The sequence below is a fragment of the Bombina bombina genome, chromosome 4 (assembly GCF_027579735.1).
Source record: "Bombina bombina isolate aBomBom1 chromosome 4, aBomBom1.pri, whole genome shotgun sequence".
Lineage (NCBI taxonomy): Eukaryota > Metazoa > Chordata > Amphibia > Anura > Bombinatoridae > Bombina > Bombina bombina.
In genome coordinates this window covers 722983972-723009194 of record NC_069502.1, presented here as the reverse complement: position 1 = coordinate 723009194, position 25223 = coordinate 722983972, and the positions used below count along the sequence as shown (strand labels likewise).

At 36.3% G+C, this 25223-nt stretch overlaps 1 protein-coding gene across 1 annotated transcript in view; it reads left to right on the top strand.

The window, feature by feature from the left end:
* LOC128657790 (deleted in malignant brain tumors 1 protein-like) overlaps positions 1 to 25223 on the top strand; it is a 159819-nt gene that overhangs the window by 82303 nt on the left and 52293 nt on the right. The window contains 2 exon segments of the mRNA XM_053712203.1: positions 3674 to 3897; positions 12642 to 12956. Coding sequence (XP_053568178.1) covers positions 3674 to 3897; positions 12642 to 12956 — 539 coding nt within the window.

The following is a 25223-nucleotide window of genomic DNA, read 5'->3' as shown; positions in this document are numbered from 1 at the left end:
CGCTCCGCACCGGATGGAAGAAGATAGAAGATGCGGCTTGGAGAAGATGTTTGCCGGTCCGGATGTCCTCTTCTTGCCGGATAGGATGAAGACTTTGGAGCCTCTTCTGGACCTCTTCAGCACCGGATTATGGATCGCCAACCCCCGCTTGGGTTGGATGAAGATCTTGGAGCCAGGACGGATCGGTGATACCTGGATGGTGAAGACAAGGTAGGAAGATCTTCAGGGGATTAGTGTTAGGTTTATTTAAGGGGGGTTTGGGTTAGATTAGGGGTATGTGGGTGGTGGGTTGTAATGTTGGGGGGGGGGTATTGTATGTTTTTTTTTACAGGCAACAGAGCTGAACTTCTTGGGGCATGCCCCGCAAAGGGCCCTGTTCAGGGCTGGTAAGGTAAAAGAGCTTGTAACTTTTTTAATTTAGAATAGGGTAGGGATTTTTTTATTTTGGGGGGCTTTGTTATTTTATTAGGGGGCTTAGAGTAGGTGTAATTAGTTTAAAATTGTTGTAATATTTTTCTTATGTTTGTAAATATTTTTTTATTTTCTGTAACTTAGTTCTTTTTTATTTTTTGTACTTTAGCTAGTTTATTTAATTGTATTTATTTGTAGCAATTGTGTTTAATTAATTTATTGATAGTGTAGTGTTAGGTTAATTGTAGGTAATTGTAGGTAGTTTATTTAATTATTTTATTGATAGGGTAGTGTTAGGTTTAATTATATCTTAGGTTAGGATTTATTTTACAGGTAAATTTGTTATTATTTTAACTAGGTAACTATTAAATAGTTCTTAACTATTTAATAGCTATTGTACCTAGTTAAAATAAATACCAAGTTGCCTGTAAAATAAATATTAATCCTAAAATAGCTACAATGTAATTATAATTTATATTGTAGCTATATTAGGATTTATTTTACAGGTAAGTATTTAGCTTTAAATAGGATTAATTTATTTAATAAGAGTTAATTTATTTCGTTAGATTAAAATTATATTTAAGTTAGGGGGGTGTTAGTGTTAGGGTTAGACTTAGCTTTAGGGGTTAATACATTTATTAGAATAGCGGTGAGCTCCGATCGGAAGATTAGGGGTTAATAATTGAAGTTAGGTGTCGGCGATGTTAGGGAGGGCAGATTAGGGGTTAATACTATTTATGATAGGGTTAGTGAGGCGGATTAGGGGCTAATAACTTTATTATAGTAGCGCTCAGGTCCGCTCGGCAGATTAGGAGTTAATAAGTGTAGGTAGGTGTCGGCGACGTTGAGGGGGGCAGATTAGGGGTTAATAAATATAACATAGGGGTCGGCGATGTTAGGGCAGCAGATTAGGGGTACATAGGGATAACGTAGGTTGCGGCGGTTTACGGAGCGAAAGATTAGGGGTTAATAATAATATGCAGGGGTCAGCGATAGCGGGAGTGGCAGATTAGGGGTTAATAAGTGTAAGGTTAGGGGTGCTTAGACTCGGGGTACATGTTAGAGTGTTAGGTGCAGACGTAGGAAGTGTTTACCCATAGGAAACAATGGGGCTGCGTTAGGAGCTGAACGCTGCTTTTTTGCAGGTGTTAGGTTTTTTTCAGCTCAAACAGTCCCATTGTTTCCTATGGGAGAATCGTGCACGAGCACGTTTTTGATGCCGGCCGCGTCCGTAAGCAACTCTGGTATCGAGAGTTGCATTTGCGGTAAAAATGCCCTACGCTCCTTTTTTGGAGCCTAACGCAGCATTTGTTTTAACTCTCGATACCAGAGTTAAATTTATGGTGCGGCCAGAAAAAAGCCCGCGGAGCGTTAACAGCCCTTTTACCGCCGAACTCTAAATCTAGGCCTTAGTTTTTTTAATTTGACAGGTAAATTTTAATTTAATTTAAGCTAGGGAAATTGTAAATTTAATATAAAATTAGGGGTTACTAGTTTAATTTAGTTTATTTCGATGTGGGGGCTTTTGGTTTAGGGGTTATTAGTTTACTATATATTTTGTTGTGGGGGCTTGCAGTTTAGGGGTTAATATGTTTAATATAGTTGCGGCTGTGTAGGGCTTTATAACTTTAGTATAGTGGGGGCGATGTGGCCGGACGGCAGATTAGGGGTTAATACATTTATTATAGTGTTTGTGATGCAGGAGTGCCTCGGTTTAGGGGTTAATAGGTAGTTTATGGGTGTTAGTGTACCTTTTAACACTTTAGTTATGAGTGTTATGTTACAGATTTGTAGCGTAAAACATAACTACTGAGTATAGATGAAGTTACAGATCTTGTCATTTTAGGCTGTAACACCAGTTTTTTAGCCAGAATGCAAAACTCGTAATGGCAGCGCTATGGGAATCCCATTAAAAAATGTAATTCTTACAAGTGCGGTACTGACGTTGCGTTACAGGCTAAAAGGCTTGCGGTACAGCTACACCGACAAGACTCGTAATGGCTGTGTTAGCGAAAATGATGCTATTTGACTCATAACGTTCAACGCGTAATCTAGCTGTTGGTTTGTAATTTTTATAGTAGTGTTAGGATTTTTTAAATGTGGATTTTAGTTTTATTTAATTGGTAGTTAGTTTAATTTTAGTTTAATAGTTAGATTGGTTTAATTGTTAGTTTAAACTTAGTTTTTTTAATTTAATTTAAGATAGGGAAATTGTAATTTTAATATAAAGATAGGGGGGCGTTAGGTTTAGGGGTTACTAGTTTAAATTAGTTTATTGTGATGTGAGGGGCTTTCGGTTTAGTGGTTAATAGATTAATTTAGTATATTTCATTGTGGGTGGGCTTGCGGTTTAGGGGTTAATAGGTTTATTATAGTGGTGGCGGTGCAGGCTTTAATAACTTTAGTATCGTGGGGGCGATGTGGGTGGACGGCAGATATGGGGTTAATAATATTTAAATAGTGTTTGTGATGTGGGAGGGCAGTGGTTTAGGGGTTAATAACTTTATTGGAGTGGTGAAGATGTCGGGGAGCTGCGGAATAGGGGTTAATACATTTTATTAGTGGCGGTGATGTCGGGAGCGGCAGATTATGGGTTAATAACTTTAATATAGTATTTGCGATGCGGGAGGACCTCAGTTTAGGGGTTAATAGGTAGTTTATGGGTGTTAGTGTACTTTTTGACACTTTAGTTATGAGTTTATGTAACAGTTTTGTTGCGTAAAACTCATAACTACTGCTTTCAGATGGCGGTACGGATCTTGTGGTTATAGAGTATAATGCAAGCTTTTTAGCCTCCCAGAAAAACTCGTAATACCAGCGCTATGGAAATCCCATGCAAAAACGTCATTTTTATGAGTGCGGGACTGACGTTGCATTACAGGCTAAAAGGCTTGCAGTGCAGTTTTAACGACAAGACTTGTAATGGCTGCTTTACTGAAATTACAATTTTTTTCAGCGTTAAAAGACAAACGCACAAACTTGTAATCTACCTGATGGAGAATTAGCCATTATACTCTCTCTGCACAGGTGAAATTTGTTCACAAACACTTTCTTTATGTAAATGATTTTCCTGCAGATCTGTCTATACTTACACATAAACTTAGTTTTCTAAAATCCATATCTGATCTGCAAATTCTCAAATTTCAAACCATGACATTTTAAATAAAAAACTATTTAGAGCATTAGAATTATACTGGTAATGAAAATATCATCGCCCAGTGTTTTACATGGTTTTAAAATAAACATTTTGTTCTGTGAACAGTTTGGAGCCTCACCCTAGTTGTGTTTATGATTGGGTAAGAATATATGATGGTCTTCCTGGATACTCTGCTCTGCTGGGAACGATTTGCTATCCTGGGAACTATACGTTCTACTCATCTTCTAACATCATGGGTGTTGAATTCCGGAGTGATTCTGATGTCCAGCATACTGGCTTCCGTGCTGTGTTCTACTCACATTATGGATTTGCATCCACAAGCTGGCCAGGTAATTCTATTCTATAAGCATATATTATATAAAACTATATATGATATGTCTATAGTGTAAAGTTAATACCATTATCATTACTATCTTTTTTAGAGTGCCATAATGTACACCATGGGGTAGATTTATTAAGCAGCGGATGCTGCAATCTACCCTCGTAGTTTTTGGCTTGCCGGAACAGAAGTTAAGAAGCATCGGTCGTAAGAACGCTGCTCCTTAACTTTTCCGTCACCTCTGAAGTGGTGGACTGCAATCATCCCGATCAGATACGATAGGGATGTTTGACACCCCCTGCTAGCGGCCGATTGGCCGCGAATGTGAAGGGGGCAGCATTGCACAAGCTGAAATGCTTGTGCAATGTTAAATGCTGACAGCGTATGCTGTCTGCATTTAGCTATGTCGGGCGGATATGATTGGCTACAGTGAATCATGTCCGCCAGCCAGATGTTAAATTGGCCCCCATGTGTCTGTTTATTATTCGATTATCTATCATATCACTGGCTCGCCATATAAACAAATGACAGTTTTCTGGCAGATCTTGTTTTGCCAGAATTATTCACCTACTATAAATTTAATTTATTGCAAATCCTGATAATATGTTAAAAAAAATTCAATTTCTCAAACATATAAAAATGGCTAAACAGTAAAATTAACTTGTATATTACTTGAATAGAATATTCCTTTTGCCAAATGGTATGACATTCATTTGAAGTTGTTTTTAATATCACAATGAAAACATATAACAATGGGGTCAATCACAATCTTGTATAAAAACGTATCTAGTGTTTTTCAACAGAAAGTCAACATTTTAGTCTAAGGGGATTTTATAGATACACCATTTGAAAGTTTTTCTAAAAGATTGTGATCAACCCCAACATAAATGATTGTTTCATTCTTTAAACTAGGGTTTTTCAGAGGATTTGGACCCAGTACTGGGTGACTGCATGAGTTACACAGGAAAACTATCCTCTGTAGTCTATTATAAGGGAAAATTCTCGCTACATATTAATCCCAGGGAGATTCTTCTTATTGTGATAAAAGGGATATGAAACCCAAAAATTGTGTTTCATGATTCGGATAGACCAGGCAAATTTAAACAACTTTCCAATTTACTTCTGTTATCAATGTTTCTTTGTTCTCTTGCTAACTTTTGTTGAAAAACAGGGATGTATGCATTTCGCTTTAAGGTTTTTTGTTTCCAGTATAATTTGAAATAGATGCAAACTCTAATGTATTTTGAATATTTTTTAAAGTATGTTTTAAAGTTTGCTGCAAGCCTAATATTAGGAATTACTTTCAGATTTGATCAATAACGTCTGCACACCTGTGTTTGTTTACCAACACAAGCAAACTCAAAGACAAGATTCACAATCAACAGTAGATTTAAAATAAGTGTTGCTGTAGGATTTCTTGGTTCATATGCTTTAAAGGGGTTAATTTTAAAATTGCATACAATCTGTTGACCTTTTTTAGGGAAATTATTTTTTGCTAAAAGGTTGCTATGTACTTTTATCCAAGGTCCTTTCTAGGTTTATAGTTGTATAGTGATGAAAATGTATAGTGATGTAAATGAACATTTATACACTAATAAATACAACATTCTGCTCTAATAATACATATAACACACAAAGAGCGAACTCTCCAATAGTGAAAGTCCGTTGATACAGACTAAATCCTAAATGGAGTATAGGCGCATTCACAGAAAGTCACTAAAAATACAGGGCATCCTACGGCTGTTACATACACCCCACTCACTCTCCAGCCTAATCTTACCGGACTTTTATAGCGGGCATCGATATATCCTTATACCTGTAGAAATGCTCTTGCTTCTTCACCGGTTTAGGCTTAGCGTCCTCGTAGGGGAAAACCACGCCGCTCCAGGTCACGCCCAGTGACGTCCTCAGTTCCTCTGATCCATTGAAAGCCAGGGCCGGATTTCCCATTAGGCACAGTAGGCATGTGCCTACAGGCGCCTTGCAGTGAGGGGCGTCTGCCTGTCAGTAATAAAAAAAAATAAAAAAACTTTTTTTTTTTGTGAGGGCATTAATTTTAGTAAGAATTGTGCTGCCAGGTGCTTACAGAGTCGAGTGTTTCATTGGGAATATGTTACAGCAGTTGAGGGAGCCATGAAGGAGAGAGGGGCAAAGATTAAAACTAAACCCCTCCCATTTTTGCCAGGCATGTTTCACTTTTATTTTATGTACTTCTGTTGCCTCACACAGCCAAGCTCCATGCTGATGTGGTGCAGACACTTTTTGTTGAAGGAATGAAAGCTTCAGAACAACAGGTTAGGACTGTACAAGGCTTCTAATGCTGCCTAGAATGACAACATAACAAGCAGAGCACTTTAACCCCTTGGCTACCAGAGCGGATTGCAGTGAATTCACTTGTTATGTGCTGTAGTGCATTTTGATAGCCAGGGGGTTAAATTCTGCTTCAGGATGAATGTTTTTGTTCTATAAAGGCCTTGGAGGTGAGGAGGTTATGTGCTGCTCTGCTCTTTATTACAAGTTGCCAATTGTGATTTACAGCCTTTAGGGAACTTTGACAACAAAGTTTGTAGACTGTAAGGCTGTAAAATGTGTATGTGTGTAAACCACTCACATGGCATATTTGTTTGTATGTATGTATATGTATGTGTATATATATATATATATACACACACATACACACACATCACATTAACAATTGTTAATCTGTTCTTTTATCAAGTAAGTGTGGTAAGTTTGTGTTTTGTGGTAAATTGAATTTCTAATTTTAAACACATTTGTTGACCCCTGGATTACATATTATCTACAACATTCCATGTTTTCCTTTGAGAGCAACATCATATTCACAAGATTTTTTTCATGTAGTGTAAAAAATACCTACATTTTATATTTTCTTCCACTGGCTGCACAGGTTGTTGATAAGCTTGCATGCTGCTAGTTTTAATATTGCTATTGTTTACACAAAACTGTGTTTAACTCTAACAAAATGTTAAGCACATAGTCAAAGTCATCTCCAGAAAAGCAATACACTAATGGCTTGTCAATAAACATGTCCTATGAGCCCATCTGGGTCTGCACAGATGTGTATTGCTGTCTCAGAACTGACATTGACTATGTGTTTAACTCTTTTGCAAGAGGCTAACACAGTTCTGTGCAAGCACTAGTGCAATAATAAAATGCCCTAATAAACTGTCACATTTTATGTCCCTTTAAATAGGGTTTTCTTTAGAATATTTTGCATTAAAAGTTTAACATGATTTGTTTTTGTTATACATAATAGAAATTGTATGGCCATTTGAGTCAAGTGAATATTGATTTTTGGTGTAGCTTCCATTACAACAAATATTGCAATTGGTGTGTGTATTTGTGTATCTCCATAAAAGGAAAAATTTTATTTTACATCTAATATTTATTTTTAGTTGTCCTAAATAATAATAAAAAAAAGTCCTAATTTTTTTCCACTTTTTTTGGGGGGTGGGGGGGCGCTTCAGGTCTTTGTGCCTACAGGCACCTGAGATGTAAATCCGGCCATGATGAAAGCGCCACTCCCGCTCACACCTACTCCAGCACCGTTAGTGATGAATGAACCGGCATAAGCAAGCATATAAACAGATGCATGAAGACTTAATAAAGTTTTGGATCTTATTTTACCCTTCCTGTGGTGAATCGTTCATCTGTTTATATGCTAATAATATATATGCCACATGGAATAATGATGTTGAAAGTTCATACCCTAAAAAACAGAACATGCTGCCCTGTATAATGACGATGAGTGCCTGATGGGGATCGCTCGTCCGACTTTGTGCAGGAGAAGATAGTTCACTAATGTTTTATAGTATTTTAAAGTTGCAGGATTGTCAGTACTTTTATGAAGGTTTGCAGAGAGCACAGAGGCTGTGCAGTGAGATTCTCAGCCAGATGCTTCCACATAAAGCCTAAGGCGATCGCCTAGTCTGCCTCTATTGTAGCACCGGCCCTGCATAAAACTATATAAAATTACATATGAATGAGTCTAAAATTTTGCTTGAAGTCTAGCATGAAATAACAATAGTCTACTGGAACATTAAGGTATACAATTTCTAAAAGTAGAAAAAAAAATGACAGTTAAGCACATGACATAATAGTTGATAACTAAACCCATTAATTGCCAACATTTTATGGAAAAAAGTACACAATTGCAATAAAATAACATTAAATAATGGAAATAATATTAATGGATTTAGTAAATTTACATAAACAAAAAAAAAAAACTTTGAAAAAAATAAAATCTGCCACTGTAGAAGTAAAATGAAAGTTGGCAAAAGAAACTCATACTTTACTTAAAGGGACAGTCTACACCATAATTTTTATTGTTTTAAAAGATAGATAATCCCTTTATTACCCATTCCCCAGTTTTGCATAACCAACATATTAATATTAATATACTTTTAACCTCTGTGATTTTCTTGTATCTAAGCCTCTGCAAACTGCCCCTTGCAGTTTAGCCAATCAGTGCCTGCTCCCAGATAACTTCACGTGCACAAGCATAGTGTTATCTATATGAAATACATGAACTAACACCCTCTAGTGGTGAAAAACTGTTAAAATGTATTCTGAAAAGAGGTGGCCTTCAAGGTCTAAGAAATTAGCATATGAACCTCCTAGGTTAAGCTTTCAACTAAGAATACCAAGAGAACAAAGCAAAATTGGTGATAAAAGTAAATTGGAAAATTGTTTAAAATTACATGCTCTATATGAATCATGAAAGTTTATTTAGACTGTCCCTTTAAGGGCTCTTTCCTGCTTGGTTCATGAAATGTTAAGAGTTTCTCTTTTAATATGTTGCTTGATGTGGGTTGATACCATGTTTTAGTAAACAAAGCTCTGTACATTCTAAAATAATTGTCTGGCAGCAAAATTAGCTTTATGGTTCCTAGTATAAGCATGACTAAATCATGATAAGTACATATATACATGTATGTAAATGGTGACTTTTTCATTTTTTTCTGCTTTCCAGCAATAACATCAAATCATGCTGATTATACAACACATCCAGGTAAATCATGAATATGCTTTATTAATACTGTAATAAATTAATATAAAATATGGTCTATTATATATAACCTCACTACTTTGATAGCATATCATTATATTTATTGATATTTTAAAATGTTTTCATACAATGTTTGAAGAGAGATATTTATTTCAAAGTGTCCCATTATGATATGTGCTACAACTAATTTTTTATCATTAACCTATGCAATGCCATATATCTTTAAGGCAGAATGATACTTTAAAGATAATTTATTTTTATACCACAGTCATTCTTTTACTACTTCCTATTTTTACTGAGTAATAAATTAATTGCCATTGTTTTCTGGCTTTGTAAACTCTTCCAATTCAAACTCTAAAAGCTAATTTCTTGCACCAAACTTTAGGTTTGAGGTTAACTAGGTTTTAAGGGATATACAAGAGTAAATACATGATAGACATGAATTCAAAACAAAGATTACCCTTGAAATAATAGGTAGATGTATTTTACAATATTACGGCTAGATTACGAGTTTTGCGTTAGATACTGTGCGCTGCTAAACAGCAGTTTATGCTCACCACCAGACAGCGCTGGTATTACAGGTTTTTACAAACCCGGCGTTAACCGCAAAAAAGTGAGCGTAGAGCAAAATTTTGCTCCACATCTCAACTCAATACCAGCGCTGCTTACGTTAGCGGTGAGCTGTTTAAACGTGCTTGTGCACGATTTCCCCATAGGAATCAATGGGGGAGAGCCGACTGAAAAAAAAACTAACACCTGCAAAAAAGCAGCGTTTAGCTCCTAACGCAGCCCAATTGATTCCTATGGGGAAATAAAAGTTATGTCTACACCTAACACCCTAACATGAACCCCGAGTCTAAGTTACAATTACACCTAACACTACACTACATTTAAATAAATTACCGAAATTAAATACAATTAATTACAATTAAATACAATTATCTAAAGTACAAAAAAACCCCACTAAATTACAGAAAATAATAAAGAAATTACAAGATTTTTAAACTAATTATACCTAATCTAATCCCTCTAACAAAATAAAATAGCCCCCCCAAAATAAAAAAAAGCCCTAGCCTACACTAAATTACGAATAGCCCATAAAAGGGCCTTTTGCACGGCATTGCCCCAAAGTAATCAGCTCTTTTACCTGAAAAAAAAATACAATTCCCCCCCAACATTAAAACCCACCACCCAAACAACCAACCCTACTCTAAAACCCACCCAATACCCCCTTAAATGTCCGGGCCAAAGCCCTCAATGAAGCCGGGAGAAGTCTTCATCCAAGCCGGGCGAAGTGGTCCTCCAGACGGGCAGAAGTCTTCATCCAGATGGCATCTTCTATCTTCATCCATCCGGCGCGGAGCAGGTCCATCTTCAAGACATCTGACGAGGAGCATCCTCTTCTTCTGACGGAATGAAGGTTCCTTTAAATGACGTCATCCAAGATGGCGTCCCTTCAATTCCCGATTGGATGACGTCATTTAAAGGAACCTTCATTCTGTGTTTAGCCATAGGAAGAAGAGGATGCTCCGCGTCGGATGTCTTGAAGATGGACCTGCTCCGCGCTGGAAGGATGAAGATAGAAGATGCCGTCTGGATGAAGACTAATGCCTGTCTGGAGGACCACTTCGCCTGGCTTGGATGAAGACTACTCCCGGCATTGTTGAGGACTTCGGCCCGGTTGGGTGAAGATGTCTCCCTGTAAGGTGATCTTCAGGGGGTTAGTGTTAGGTTTTTTTAAGGTGGGATTGGGTGGGAATTAATTTAATTATAGTGTAGTGTTAGGTGTAATTGTAACTTAGGTTACGTTTTATTTTACAGGTAAATTTGTCTTTATTTTATCTAGGTAGTTATTAAATAGTTAATAACTATTTAATAACTATTGTACCTAGTTAAAATAAATACAAAGTTGCCTGTAAAATAAAAATAAACCCTAAGCTAGCTACAATGTAACTTTTAGTTATATTGTAGCTAGCTTAGGGTTTATTTTATAGGTAAGTATTTAGTTTTAAATAGGAATAATTTAGTTAATTGTAGTAATTTTATTTCGATTTATTTAAATTATATTTGTTAGGTGGGGTTAGTATTAGGGTTAGACTTAGGTTTAGGGGTTAATAACTTTATTATAGTGGCGACGACATTGGGGGCGGCAGATTAGGGTTTAATAAATGTAGGTAAGTGGCGGCGATGTTAGTGCTGGCAGATTAGGGGTTAATAATATTTAAATAGTGTTTGCGATGCCGGAGTGGGGCGGTTTAGGGGTTAATATATTTATTATAGTGGCGGCGATGTCCGGTTCGGCAGATTAGGGGTTAAAATATTTATTTTAGTGTTTGCGATGTGGGAGGGCCTCGGTTTAGGGGTTAATAGGTTGTTTTTGGGTGTTAGTGTATTTTTTAGCACTTTAGTTAACAGTTTTATGCTACGGCGTTGTAGTGTAAAACTCTTAACTACTGACTTTTAAATGCGGTACAAGTCTTGACAGGAGAGGGTCTACCGCTCACTTTTTGTCAGACTCATAATACCGGCACTATGCAAGTCCCATTGAAAATATACGATACGCAATTGACGTAAGTGGATTTGCGGTATTTCCAAGTCTGGCCAAAAAAGTGAGCGGTACACCTGTACCTGCAAGGCTCGTAATACCAGCGGGCGTTAAAAAGCAGCGTTAGGACCGGCCAACGCTGCTTTTTAAGGCTAACGCCAAACTCGTAATCTAGCCGTTAGTTATTTAAATATTAAATATATAAGTGTAGATATTTGTAAAGGTTTAGTTTCTATGAATTACTTCAGTTTTTAAAAAAGTAGTAGATGACGTTTAAACAAGTTTCCCCTTATTTATCTCTCTTGCTGAGGCCAATTAAGGACAGGTATTAAAACGGCAATACAAATAATATACAAACAAGGCTGCATGGAAACGTTGTACAATATATTTTTGTTTGCATAAATGTTTTGTAGATGATCCATTTATATAGACTATCTGGGAGTGGTTTTGTAACAATGTATAATTTTGCTTATTTTTTAATTATGCTGATTTCCAGACTCCTAACCAAGCCCCAAAGTATCAGATGTAGACTGAGGTCTACAGATTCCTGCTTGCTCCTGTTTGTTTAAGTTTTTATTTTCATATGCAAGGAAGGGGTGAGGGGGAGTGTCTGCTCTTTTCTCAGCCTCTTTCAATGGGTGTTCCAGCCTAACATCATCAACAGTGCTAAACTTGGAGCTTCTAAATAAGAATTTAAAATGTTTTATACTGGATTTTTAGATCCGTTTCTATGCAGATTCTTCTTTATAGTAGTGTCTATTACATGCAGTTATATGAAAATTGGTGTATACTGTCCCTTTAAAAATACTATGTTACTCACAGTCTTATTGCCTGTTTTTTATCTGTCCCTAATTGTCCTAAGCAGGGAAGATAGAAAACAAGTTAAAATATGGTGGCATCCATTACTTTAAAGAAACTCGTAAATTAGAAGTTAAATGATAGGAAAAGGGGACAAAATAAACAATTAAAGTATACTGCAAAGTTTTTTTAACTACACATAATTACTAACAACAGATATTAAATAATATTAAAACAAGCCATGTAACAAAATGTTATTAAGAACTCATATCATGTTTACACTCAATACAACATCATATATACAACTTTTTGTTATTTATACATCTATTTAGATCTTTGTTGTGATAAAAATATATTTTCTTTCCCTTAATATCTGTTTTAGAAGTATATCCAATACGCCTTGTTGGTGGTTGGGACGGTTGTGCAGGGCGTGTGGAAATATACTACAATGGATCCTGGGGTACAGTGTGTGATGACCACTGGCACCTCTCAGATGCTTCTGTTGTTTGCAGACAACTTAATTGCGGAACTGCTGTTTCTGCTTTAGAAAATGCATATTTTGGACAAGGCTCTGGACAAATTCTTTTAGATAATTTACAGTGTAGTGGATATGAACAATACCTTTGGCAGTGTCCTCATAATGGCTGGGGCGCTCACAACTGTGGTCATCATGAGGATGCTGGGGTCATCTGCTCATGTAAGTAATTATGAGAAAACAATATTTATTTACTACATTTGAATTCACCCGGGTATAATTAGCATAGACCTTAAATTCATAACGCTTTAAAGAGGTAATTAAAACAATTACTGTGCTTATTCTTCAAAAGTGCAATATATAAGGTCTTTTTATTATATGCTTCATACAATAGCATATTTATTTTGTTTATCATACAATACAGGAGTTTACAAAATTGTGCCTCAAAATATTAAAATATATTAAACCCTTCACTACAGAGATTTAAAAAAAAAACAAAAAAAAAACGCCCAAAATATTATAGAGTTTTTAGCATTTTTGCTATTACTCCCTTTACAGAAATAGAGCCTTGTTTTTTTTATTTACCTTTTAAAATCGTATACTTTTTTTTTTTTTTAAGTAGACAACCCAAGGTATTGATCTAAGTCCATTTTGGTTTATTTCATGCCACTGTTTTTAAAACAATTCTTAACTTTTTTACAAACCGGGTTTCTCACTGATATTATTTACACACAACTTCTGCAGTCATAAGACAAATGGTTGTAAAAGGTTCTCTGGTGTCCCTTCTGTTGAGAAATAGCAGATATGGCTTTACAAATAGTTTTTGTCAATTAGAAGGCTGCTAATTGCAACTGCGCACCAAACTTCTAAAATTCCCAGCAATGTAGGGGTTAATTGGTTAGCTGGTAAGGGTAAAATTATTTTAATGCAGAGATGATTAAAATCACATCTGACATTTCTTTTAAATATTAATTGTATTTAATAATATGGTGTCTGCCATCGTAGGTACAGGCAGTACCCAGTTTATAGATTTATTTGTATTTATTATTGTTTTACTCTGTTTACATTTTTTTCTTTAGCGTAGTAGTCCCCCCACCTCCCCTCTCCCTGCAATCACTTCTGTAGGGTCCCCCGCCCACCCTGATTCCCCATTTTTCTGTAATGCAGTGTCACTTCTCTCCCTATCCCATCCACACAGTCCAAAGTTAGACCAGCAACAGAAAAATTATCCTTGTTAGGTAAGGTGCATGTAGGGTAATATGGCGACCACCAGCTGCAAACATATAATAAAATGAATGCTGCACAACACAAAATAGTCTTCAAGAAATGTCCTTTATTACAGCATTTTCTGTAGCGTAGGGTCTCACCACTCCCACAGCTCTCCACTGCTGTGCCACCAACCTCCCTTCATCCCTCCCAAACCTCCCATGGGCAAAAACGGAGATCGTTACAGACAGTGTCACTGTCAGTAATGATCAGGCAATCTGCCTTCATATGATAACAGAGTACTGATCGTGCTCTGTTACCATATAAGGGCAAATGCCTGTAGCCCAAGAAGAGTAAGTTATTTGATAACCAAGACTGCTTGCTGAAGGTCCGACATAGATCTATATTATGCGGTATGATGGACTACGATAGATCTAAGTCTGATTAGCACAAGGGGTTAAAGGGACAGTAAAGTAAACATTAAACTTTTATAATTAGACAGATCATACAATTTAAAACAACTTTTCAATTTACTTCTATTATCAAATGTGCATTTATTTTTTGGTATCTATTGTTAAAAAGCAAAACTAGGATGCTCAGGAGCTACAATGCACTACTGGGAGCTAGCTGGTTATTGGTGGCTGCACATTATATATATATATATCCTGCTCTTTTGGATCACCTGATGCGTTCAGCTAGGTCCTAAAAGGGCATTTTTATTTTTGAGACTACCATGGTTTACACTTCTACAAAGGAAAACAATAGAACAAATCAAATTTAATAATAGAAGAAAATGGGTAGTTCTTTAACCCCCTAATGACATGACGTACTGTGTACATGCAGGTGTCATTAAGGTTGTTTTTATGCTGATGATTGTGCTATTACTGCCTGCCTAAGTCCAGGGGTGTTTGGCTATAGCGAGTTCTCACCACTGGTGCCGAGACCCAAGCTACTTAACCCCTTAGTTAAAAAACAACAGCCAACGTACAAGGTACATCGGCTACATCGGCTATTGTTAAGAGGTTAAAATCCATACTTTATCTGAATCATGCAATATTATTTTTTACTTTGCTGCTCCTTTATGTATATTTAATTAGTTTTTTATTATAGTATATAGTCACAAAATAACCAACTCAAGTTAAATAAACAAACTTTTAAAATAAAAACTACATATAATTTGGGAGTAGGTGTGTGTCTATATTATTACTTTTTGAAAGATATATAAAAGTGCAAAAAGAAAATTATCTAATATTTTAGAGCATTTAAAATGGTACTATTGCTTGTATATAAGTGTGTTTAACCCCTGCAATTAAATAAAACTTTTTTTTTTTCTTCATAGATTCTTCTCAACGACCCTCCACAGATCCAGGTAATATTTGAAATAATATTTTAATTTGGAAATAGTGAAACCCAATTTTTTTCATGATTTAGATAGAGCATGTAATATTAAGCAACTTTCTAATCTTTATTTGAAAAAGCAAGAATGTACATTTAGGAGCCCGCCCATTTTTGGTTCAGAACATGGGTAGCACTTGCTGATTGTTGGCTAAATGTTGGGTTTCATATACCTTTAAACTGAATTAATGGAAATGTAGCAATAACTCATTGTATTGATTTGATTTATATGAATAAACCAATTATACACTGAATGCAAATCTGTGTGTTTATATATTTGTATCTATGTCATTTTTATTAATTAAACTTTTTTTTTTTTTGCATAGGTTCTTCTCAACGACCCACCACAGATCCAGGTGATGTTAGAAATAATATTTTCATTTGGCATTAATTAAAGGGACATTAAACACAAATTGTAATCTGCATAACAATGTACCAATATATCTGAGAAGAATTTAGCAATGAATAATACAACTTTATTTTGTCAAATAAGTATAATATTTTATGTTTGTTCTTTTCACTGATTTCCTTGTCCACCAGAAGAAAAGAACCCTTGCTAAGTAAGCGCAAACTAATACGCAGATATGGGGGTAGATTTATTAAGCAGCCGATGCTGCTTTCTACGCGCCTTGTTTCCGGCTCGCCTGAAATCAAAGACCTTTGTTCCTTAACTTCTCCGCCACCTTTTAGGTGGTGGACTGAAATCATCACGATATGATCGGGATGATTGACACCCCCTGCTAGCGTCCGATTGACCGTGAGTGAGCAGGGGGCGGCATTGCACAAGCATTTCACTAGATAGCTTGTGCAATGAAAAATGCCGAAAGCGTATGCTGTCGGCATTTAGCGAGGTCGAGCAGACATGATTTGCTACGGCGGAATCATGTCCGCTCGACCTTTAATTAATCTACCCCATGGCCTGAACTCTGTTTGCACATGTGCAGTTAAAGAGACAGTAAACTACATAATTTTTATTGTTTAAAAAGATAGATAATCCCTGTATATCCCATTTGCCAGTTTTGCATAACCAACAATGTTATATTAAAGGGACATGAAACCCAAAACATTTTTTTTGGTTCAGATAGAGCGTTTAATATAAAACAACTTTCCAATTAGCTTCTATTATCTAATTTACTTTGTTCTCTTGGTATTAATTGTTTAAAAGCATACCTAGGTAGGCTCAGAAGCAGCAATGCACTACTAGGAGCTGGCTGCTGATTGGTACCTGCACATTGTCATTGGCTCACCCAATGTGTTCACCTAACTCTCAGCTCCCAGTAGTGCATTGTTGCTCCTTCAACAATGGATATCAAGAGAATACAGCACATTTGGTAATGAAAGTAAATATTAAAGTTTAAAATTTTCTGCTTTACCTGAATTATGATAGGAAAAATGCGGGTTTCATGTCCCTTTAATACTGTAGTAGTATTTGTAAGCAGTACATTGTATATGCAGAATACACATCAGACAAACAGATTATTTTTGAAGAACGGGAAAAAGACGTAAGAAAAACTGTTGGGATTTACAGAGATGCCTCAGTCATTATATACGATCAAGGTTTAATTCCTAATAAGCCAAACTTTATGCATAACCTTTCCATTTGAACCCCTTAAAAATTTGTATTCTTTTGTTTTTGCAGCATTTAACTACACAACAAACACAACAGGTATTGTGCATCCATGATTTTAGAATGAATGAAAATTAAAACAAAAGTGTTGCATATGGGCAAGAGTGTACAGAAGAGCACTTTTTTACAAAATAGAACTGAAACCTGGGCCTCCATGTACTAAGCAGCGAGTGAACAAGCTTCACAACTCGAGATGTTTGCTCACCTTCGCTACATATAGGCAGTGGACGAACAGGATTCGACACCCTGTCATAAACTCTCTCAGTCTCAAAAAGTAGATTTATTCAGCATAGTAGAGAAATCTGAATTCTGATCATAAATTAAGAGTAAGATGGCAAAAGTATAAGTAAGAGCAATGTTTTAAACAAGAATCGAATGTGTTTGCGTATAAATTACTTTGAGCTTACTGAGAATCAGCTGCGTAACAGGAATAATATGCTAAGTAAGTAACATTTACGTGCTTACTTTACGTAAGTAACGTGGAAGTAAAGACTTACTATTTAAGTATATACAAACTTGCAATCTGGATACTGCTTGTTGAAAGGTAACAGAGTAGCAAACCTGCCGCAGGTTGAGGCTTGACTGGAAAAGGATTTCGACTACACAAGTCCCTGACATCAGCAGGGGAGTTCCCAGAAGGGAAGTGAACTGCTTCTGTTGCTTGAATCTGTGATGTGAGCTAGGAATCCCTGTGGTAGAGCGAACACATGCAGCTATCTATTAGATAGGCACCAACGAAGTTCTAATATGTATGAATCCAGATTCTGGTTTACAGCAAACTGATGTATACGGCTGATAGTGAGTGCGGAGAAAGTTACTGCAGTATAAGCAAACTGATTCCATGCACAGAAGTTTAGGTGATAGTCGGTAAACTATCCAAACAGACTGCTAGATTACGAGTTTTGAGAGCTATAGGGAAATTAACGACCGCCACAGAAGTGGTGTTATTTCACTTCCCTATAGCGCTGCTATTACAGGTTTTTAAAAACCCGGCTTGTGCGGGTGATATTGTGGCGTTGAGCTCCATACCTCATGTAAATACAAAGGCTGTTTTGACGTGCTTGTGCATGATTTCCCCATAGACACCAGTGGGAAGAGTCGGCTAAAAAAAAACCTAGCACCTGCAATCGCAGAATGAAAAGCTCTGTAACGCAGCCCCATTGGTGTCTATGGGGAAAGAAAAAGTTATGTTTAAACCTAACACCCTAACATAAAAACCAAGTCTAAACACCTGTAATCTGCTGCCCCCGGCATCACCGCAACCTACATAATGTTATTAACCCCTAATCTGCTGCCCCTAACATCGCCGCCACCTAAATACACTTATTAACCCCTAATATGCTGCCCCTAACATCGGCACCATCTACATTACAGTTATTAACCCCTAATCTGCTGGCCTTAACATCACCGCCACCTACCTACACTTATTAGCCCGTAATCTGCCGCCACCAATGTCGCCGCCACTATACTAAAGTTATTAACCCCTAAACCTCTGGCCTCCCACATCACTAACACTACATAAATATATTAACCCCTAAACCTAGCCCTAACCCTAACGTAAATCTAACCCTAAGCATAACCCTAACGTAACCCTGAACCTAACCCTAACCCTAACACACCCTAAAAATTATTAAAATAAATCTAAATAAAACTTACAATTATTACCTAAATAATTCCTATTTAAAACTAAATACTTACCTGTGAAATAAAACCTAAGCTAGCTATAATATTACTAATATTTATATTGTAGCTATCTTAGGTTTTATTTTTATTTCACAGGGAAGTTTGTATTTATTTTAACTAGGTAGACTAGTTAGTAAATAGTTATTAACTATTTACTAACTACCTAGTTAAAATAAATACAAACTTACCTGTAAAATAAAACCTAACCTGCCTTACACTTAAACCTAACAATACAATAACATTAATAAAATTAAAAAATGCAATTATCTAAATTACAAAAAAAATAAACACTAAATTACACAAAATAAAAAACAAAATTATCAAAAATAAAAATGAATTACTCCTAATCTAATAGCTCTATCAAGATAAACCCCCCCCCCAAAAAAAACCTAGCCTACACTAAACTGCCAATAGCCCTTAAAAGGGCCTTTTGCGTGGGGCATTGCGCCAAAGAAATCAGCTCTTTCACCTTTAAAAAAAAAAATGCAAACAACTCCCCAACAGTAAAACCCACCATCCACACAACCAAACCCGCCAAATAAAATTCTATCTAAATAAACCTAAGCTAACCATTGCCATGAAAAGGGCATTTGGATGGGCATTGCCCTTAAAAAGGCATTTAGCTCTTTTACGGTGCTCAACCCCTAATCTAAAAATAAAACCCACCCAATAAACCCTTAAAAAAACCTAACACTAACCCCCGACGATCCACAGTTTTCGAAGACCGGACATCCATCCTCATCCAGGCAGCAGACGTCTTCATCCAAGCGGGCAGAAGTCTTCATCCAGATGGCATCTTCTATCTTCATCCATCCGGCGCGGAGCGTGTCCATCTTCAAGACATCCAGGGCGGAGCATCCTTTTCTTACGGTCGCCGCTGGAAAATGAAGGTTCCCTTTAAGTGACGTCATCCAAGATGGCGTCCCTTACATTCCAATTGGCTGATAGAATTCTATCAGCCAATAGGAATTAAAGGGGAAAAAATCATATTGGCTGTTGCAATCAGCCAATAGGATTGAGCTTGCATTCTATTGGCTCATTGGAATAGCCAGTAGAATGCAAGCTCAATCCTATTGGCTGATTGGATCAGCCAATAAGATGAATGCTCAATCCTATTGGCTGATTGCAAAAACCAATAGGATTTTTTCCCCTTTAATTCCTATTGGCTGATAGAATTCTATCATCCAATTGGAATGTAAGGGACATCATTTTGGATGACGTCAGTTAAAGGGAACCTTCATTTTCCAGCGGCAACCGTAAGAAGAGGATGCTCCGCGCCGTATGTCTTCAATATGGACCCGCTCCGCGCCAGATGAAGATAGAAGATGCCGTCTGGATGAAGACTTCTGTCTGCTTGGATAAAGATTTCTGCCGGCTTCGATGAGGACTTCTGCCCGCTTGGATGAAGACTTCTGCCGCCTGGATGAGGATGGATGTCCGGTCTTCAAAAACTGCAAGTGGATCGTCAGGGGTTAGTGTTAGGTTTTTTTAAAGGTTTATTGGGTGGGTTTTATTTTTAGATTAGGGTTTGGGAACCGTAAAAAAAGCTAAATGCCCTTTTAAGGGCAATGCCCATCCAAATGCCCTTTTCAGGGCAATGGTTAGCTTAGGTTTATTTAGATAGAATTTTATTTGGGGGGTTTGGTTGGTTGGGTGGTGGGTTTTACTGTTGGGGGGTTGTTTGTATTTTTTTTTTAAAGGTAAAAGAGCTGATTTCTTTGAAGCAATGTCCCACAAAAGGCCCTTTTAAGGGCTATTGGCAGTTTAATGTAGTCTAGGTTTTTTTTTTATTTTGGGGGACTTTTTTATTTTGATAGGGCTATTAGATTAGGAGTAATTTGTTTTTATTTTTGATCATTTTGTTTTTTATTTTGTATAAATTAGTTTTTATATTTTTTTGTAATTTAGATAATTTTATTTTATTAATTTAATTTGTTTTATTGTAATCTTAGGTTTTAGTGTAAATCAGGTTAGGTTTTATTTTACAGGTAAGTTTGTATTTATTTTAACTAGGTAGCTAGTAAATAGTTAATAACTATTTACTAACTAGTCTACTTAGTTCAAATAAATACAAACTTACCTGTGAAATAAAATAAAACCTAAGATAGCTACAATATAACTATTAGTAATATTGTTGCTAGCTTAGGTTTTATTTCACAGGTAAGTATTATTTAGTTTTAAATAGGAATTATTTAGGTAATAATTGTAAGTTTTATTTAGATTTATTTTAATTATATTTAAGTTAGGGAGTCTTAGGGTTAGGCTTATGCTTAGGGTTACGTTAGGGTTAGGGTTAGGTTTAGGGAATATTATAGATTAGGGGTTAATAATAATTTTATTATAATTTTTGCCAAGTGGGAGGACCTCGGTTTAGGGGTTAATAGTTAGTTTATGGGTGTTAGTGTACTTTGTAACAGTTTAGTTATGAATTTTATGGTACAGCTTTGTAGCATAAAACTCATAACTACTGACTTTAGATAGCGGTACGGATCTTGTCATTTTAGGGTGTCCTGCTCACTTTTTGGCCTCACTGCAAAACTCGTAATACCGGCGCTATGTAGGTGCCATTGAAAAATGACTTTTTTAAAAGTGCGGTACTGACGTTGCATGACGGCCAAAAAGGTGTGCGGTACACCTATTCTGTAAAGAGTTAACTACACTGTCTGCAGTAAACTGCAAACAGGTAATTGAACACTGCTGCGCTATCGCAATAGATTGCTAAATGAGTGCAGCAAACCAAAACTAGAGGAGTACTATAGGAGAGAGAATATATGTATCTCTAGAAAGATAATTTTAATAAACTCTTCTGATTTGTGAAGCAAAAATTTAAATATCACAATAAAATATCACACATTAAAAGATGTACATCTACAATCTTACAAATGCAATGCATACATAAACATATAAAATAGAAAACAGCCAGATGGGGGCAAACCTGGTCACCTATAGAAGGTACATAGACGATATATTTATGATTTGGCATGGGAATGAAGAAAGTTTAGACAATTTTATTTCTTCTATGAATTCAAATGATAAAAACTTAAGGTTCACTTGGGAAAAAAATCCATACTACTATACAATTTTTGGATTTAGAAATTTTTGTAAGGGAAAATAGGTTGCACTCTAAAACTCATTTTAAACAAGTGGATGCGAACAATTACATTCACCAACTGAGCTGTCACCACTCTCAGTGGAAAAAGAACATTCCAAAAGGACAGTTCTTGAGAATGAGAAAAAATTGTAGTATTTTATCAGATTATGATGCCCAATCAGCAATATTAAAAGACAAATTGGAGGAAAACAAGCAATACTAATGATTAGTTGTAGATAGAGTCCAGGAATATTAATATATATCAATTCAAATAAGCAAAGTCTCCTTTCACAGATAAAAGTGCAGGAAGATCCTGAATATCAAGGAATAATTAGATGCTTGAGAGACACAAATAATTACCAAGCAGATTTTGAACTGAGAGAAGGCCTTTTATGAGAGCTAAAAGGTAAAAGATCACACCAAATTAAAGAGGCAGTACATTGAAGGATAAAGTCAGGAACATATATGGCATAATTCCCCCGCAAAAGGAGCCGCCCAGCGGATCATGGCCAGGTTCTATCAGGATTCCTTCTGTGAAATAGGGAGACAAGTCTTAGCGCAGATAGATTAGTGGAAGGTTCCCAAGAGTCCTCATCATGACCATAACCCTTCCAACAGACCAGATACTGCAGACATCCACTTATTCAGTGTCATTTACGATCTGTGGAAAGTGAGGTATTGGATCAGTAGAGAGCCTTCCAGGCAACGTATATGGTTTCAGGAGGGAAACATGGAAAATAGAGTGGATTCTGTAGAAAGGAGGCAGTTGAAGCATGACTGCATTGGATTTGAAAACTTTAAAAATCTCAAGTGGACCGATGAAAAGTCCACTAAGTTTCCTACTCAGAATAAGCAGAGGTGTTTAGTTGACAAGCAAACTTTATCGCCTACTTTATAAGGGGAATTCTCCTCCTCTTATCATAGTACAAATTTTCTTGTGCATGTTTGATTATTTCTTGAAAAATCTAAAAGCCTTCAGTCAGGGAGTTAATAGTGTCAGTGGGAAAAATACAAGTGTTATCCTGTTGTGGGAGAAATACTTAGGATGGTAACCATAATTAGCATATAATGGCGTAGTTTTGGTGGTGGAGTTAATCATATTATGGTAGGCAAATTCTTCTGTAGGTAGAAAGGAGGACCAGTTATCCTGCTGATAAGTACAGTGACACCTGAGATATTGTTCTAATCATTGGTTTGTTTTTTTCAGTTTGGCCATTTGTTTGTGGGTGATACGCTGTGCTGAATCTTTGTACAATGTTTAAAGATTAACATAACTGTGTCCAGAATTTTAAAGTAAATTGAGTAGCTTTGTCCCAGGTGATGTTTGTGGGAAGTCCATGAAGTTTCACAATATGTTCTAAAAACAATTGAGCTTCCTGGGAAGCAGTAGGCAGGGTGTGGTAAGGAATGAAATGTGTCATTTTTGTCAATAAATCTACTATAACTAAGGTGGTGGTATTGTTTGAAGATTTTGGAAGCTCTACAATAAAATCTATAGCGACATCCTTCCATGGTCTTTCTGGAATAGGAAGTTACATCATTAATCCTTAAGGGTGCTTCTTCTCAGGTTTACATTTGTTGAATGTATCACAGCATTGAATATAATCTGCAACACTTTTCTTCATAGTTGGCAACCAGAATGATCTTTTCAATAAATCATAGGTCTTGTGTATACCTGGATAGCCGGCTAACTTGGAATCATGAACCATTTGTAAAATGCTGTCTTGCAGACTTGGAGGTATGTAGATATGTTCTTGGTAATAGTACAGACCATCATTTCCCAAATGTAATTTTGATAGTGGAATATTGGTGTCATTTTCTTCTTTTTTTTTAATCAGAGATATTAAATCAGTTGTAAAACCTAGGAAATGTTCAAGAGGTATGACTGTTGTTGTTTCAACTTGGAGAATAGGTCTGGGGTCTCTAGGAGACAGGAAATCAGCTTTTCCGTTTTTAATTCCTGGTCTATAAATTATTATATATTTCAAATGGGAAAAGTAAAGGTTCCATCTGACTTGTCTAGAGGAGAGAGTTCTGTTAGTTTTGAGATACTGTAAATTCTTGTGGTCAGTGTAAATATGTATTGGAATTTGAGTCCCTTCTAGCAAATGCAGCCAATGATCAAATTATACTTTACGGCTAATAGTTCCTTTTCTCTAATGGGGTAGTTTAATTCTGCTGGATTTATCACTTTTAAGTAGAATGCAATTGAATGCATAGGTTCTTTGAAAATGTTTTTTGTGAAAGCACAGATCCGATGGCATAGTCTGATGCGTCGACTTCTAATATGTACTATAGAGGGGGATCTGGGAAGTTTAGTACAGATGCAGTGGTGAACTTATTTTTGAATGTATTACATGATTGTTCAGCATCTGGTGTCCACTTAAAACAGGATTATTTCTTGTGACATGAGTTAATGGTTTTGTAATTGTGGTGAAACCTTTTATGAACTTGCGGTAAAAATGAGCGAATCCTAAAAATTTCTGAACTTCTTTTTTTTATGTTGGTGTAGGCCAAGTTCTGACTGCTTCAAGCTTATTTTCTTCCATATGAATGCCAGTAGGGGAGATGTGATGTCCTAGAAAATATATATTATTTGAATTGAAAATACATTTCTCAATTTTAATGTGTAAACTGTGAGTTCTGAGATGATTTAGTACCCATCTTACATGTTTGAAGTGTCCTTGGAATAGATAAGATATTATCTAGGTAAATCACTAAACGTGTCTAATAGGTGACGGAATATATAGTTTATGAAACTTTGGAAAGTAGCAGGTGTGTTACAAAGGCCGAAAGGCATCACAGTATATTCAAAAAACCCGTACCTAGTATGGAATACCGTTAGCCACTCATCCCCTGATCTAATACAAATAAGGTTATACGTACCCCTGAGGTCAAAAGGCAGGTATGAATCTGGATTCTGGTTTACAGCAAACTGATGTATATGGCTGATAGTGAGTGTGGAGAAAGTTACTGCAGTATAAGCAAAATGATTCCGTGTACAGAACAATCCGGAAGTGTAAGTGAGAGCCGGTTAACAATCCAGAGTCTTGGATACCTTGCAGTAAATATGTAGGAAAACAAGCAATACTAACTTTGATTAGTTGTAGATAGAGTCCAGAAATATCAATATATATATAAATTCAAATAAGCAGAGTTTCCTTTCGCAGATACAAGTGCAGGAAGATCCTGAATATCAAGGAGTTTTCAGATGCATCAGAGGTCAGTCTTTCAGCTAAGACACAAACAAATTACCAATCAGAGATTGTATTGAGAGAAGGACTTTTATGAGAGGTAAAAGGTAAAAACACCATCCCAAATTAAAGAGGCAGTACATTGAAGGATAAAGTCAGGAACATATATGACACGCCCGTATGTTTCATTACACACGCAAGTTAATATGTAAAGAGAAGGGACTGTCAATCACAGAGAGAGAGAGAGCAATCTCTCAGTGATTTCCCCTGGACACCTCAGAGGTGGCGTAGAG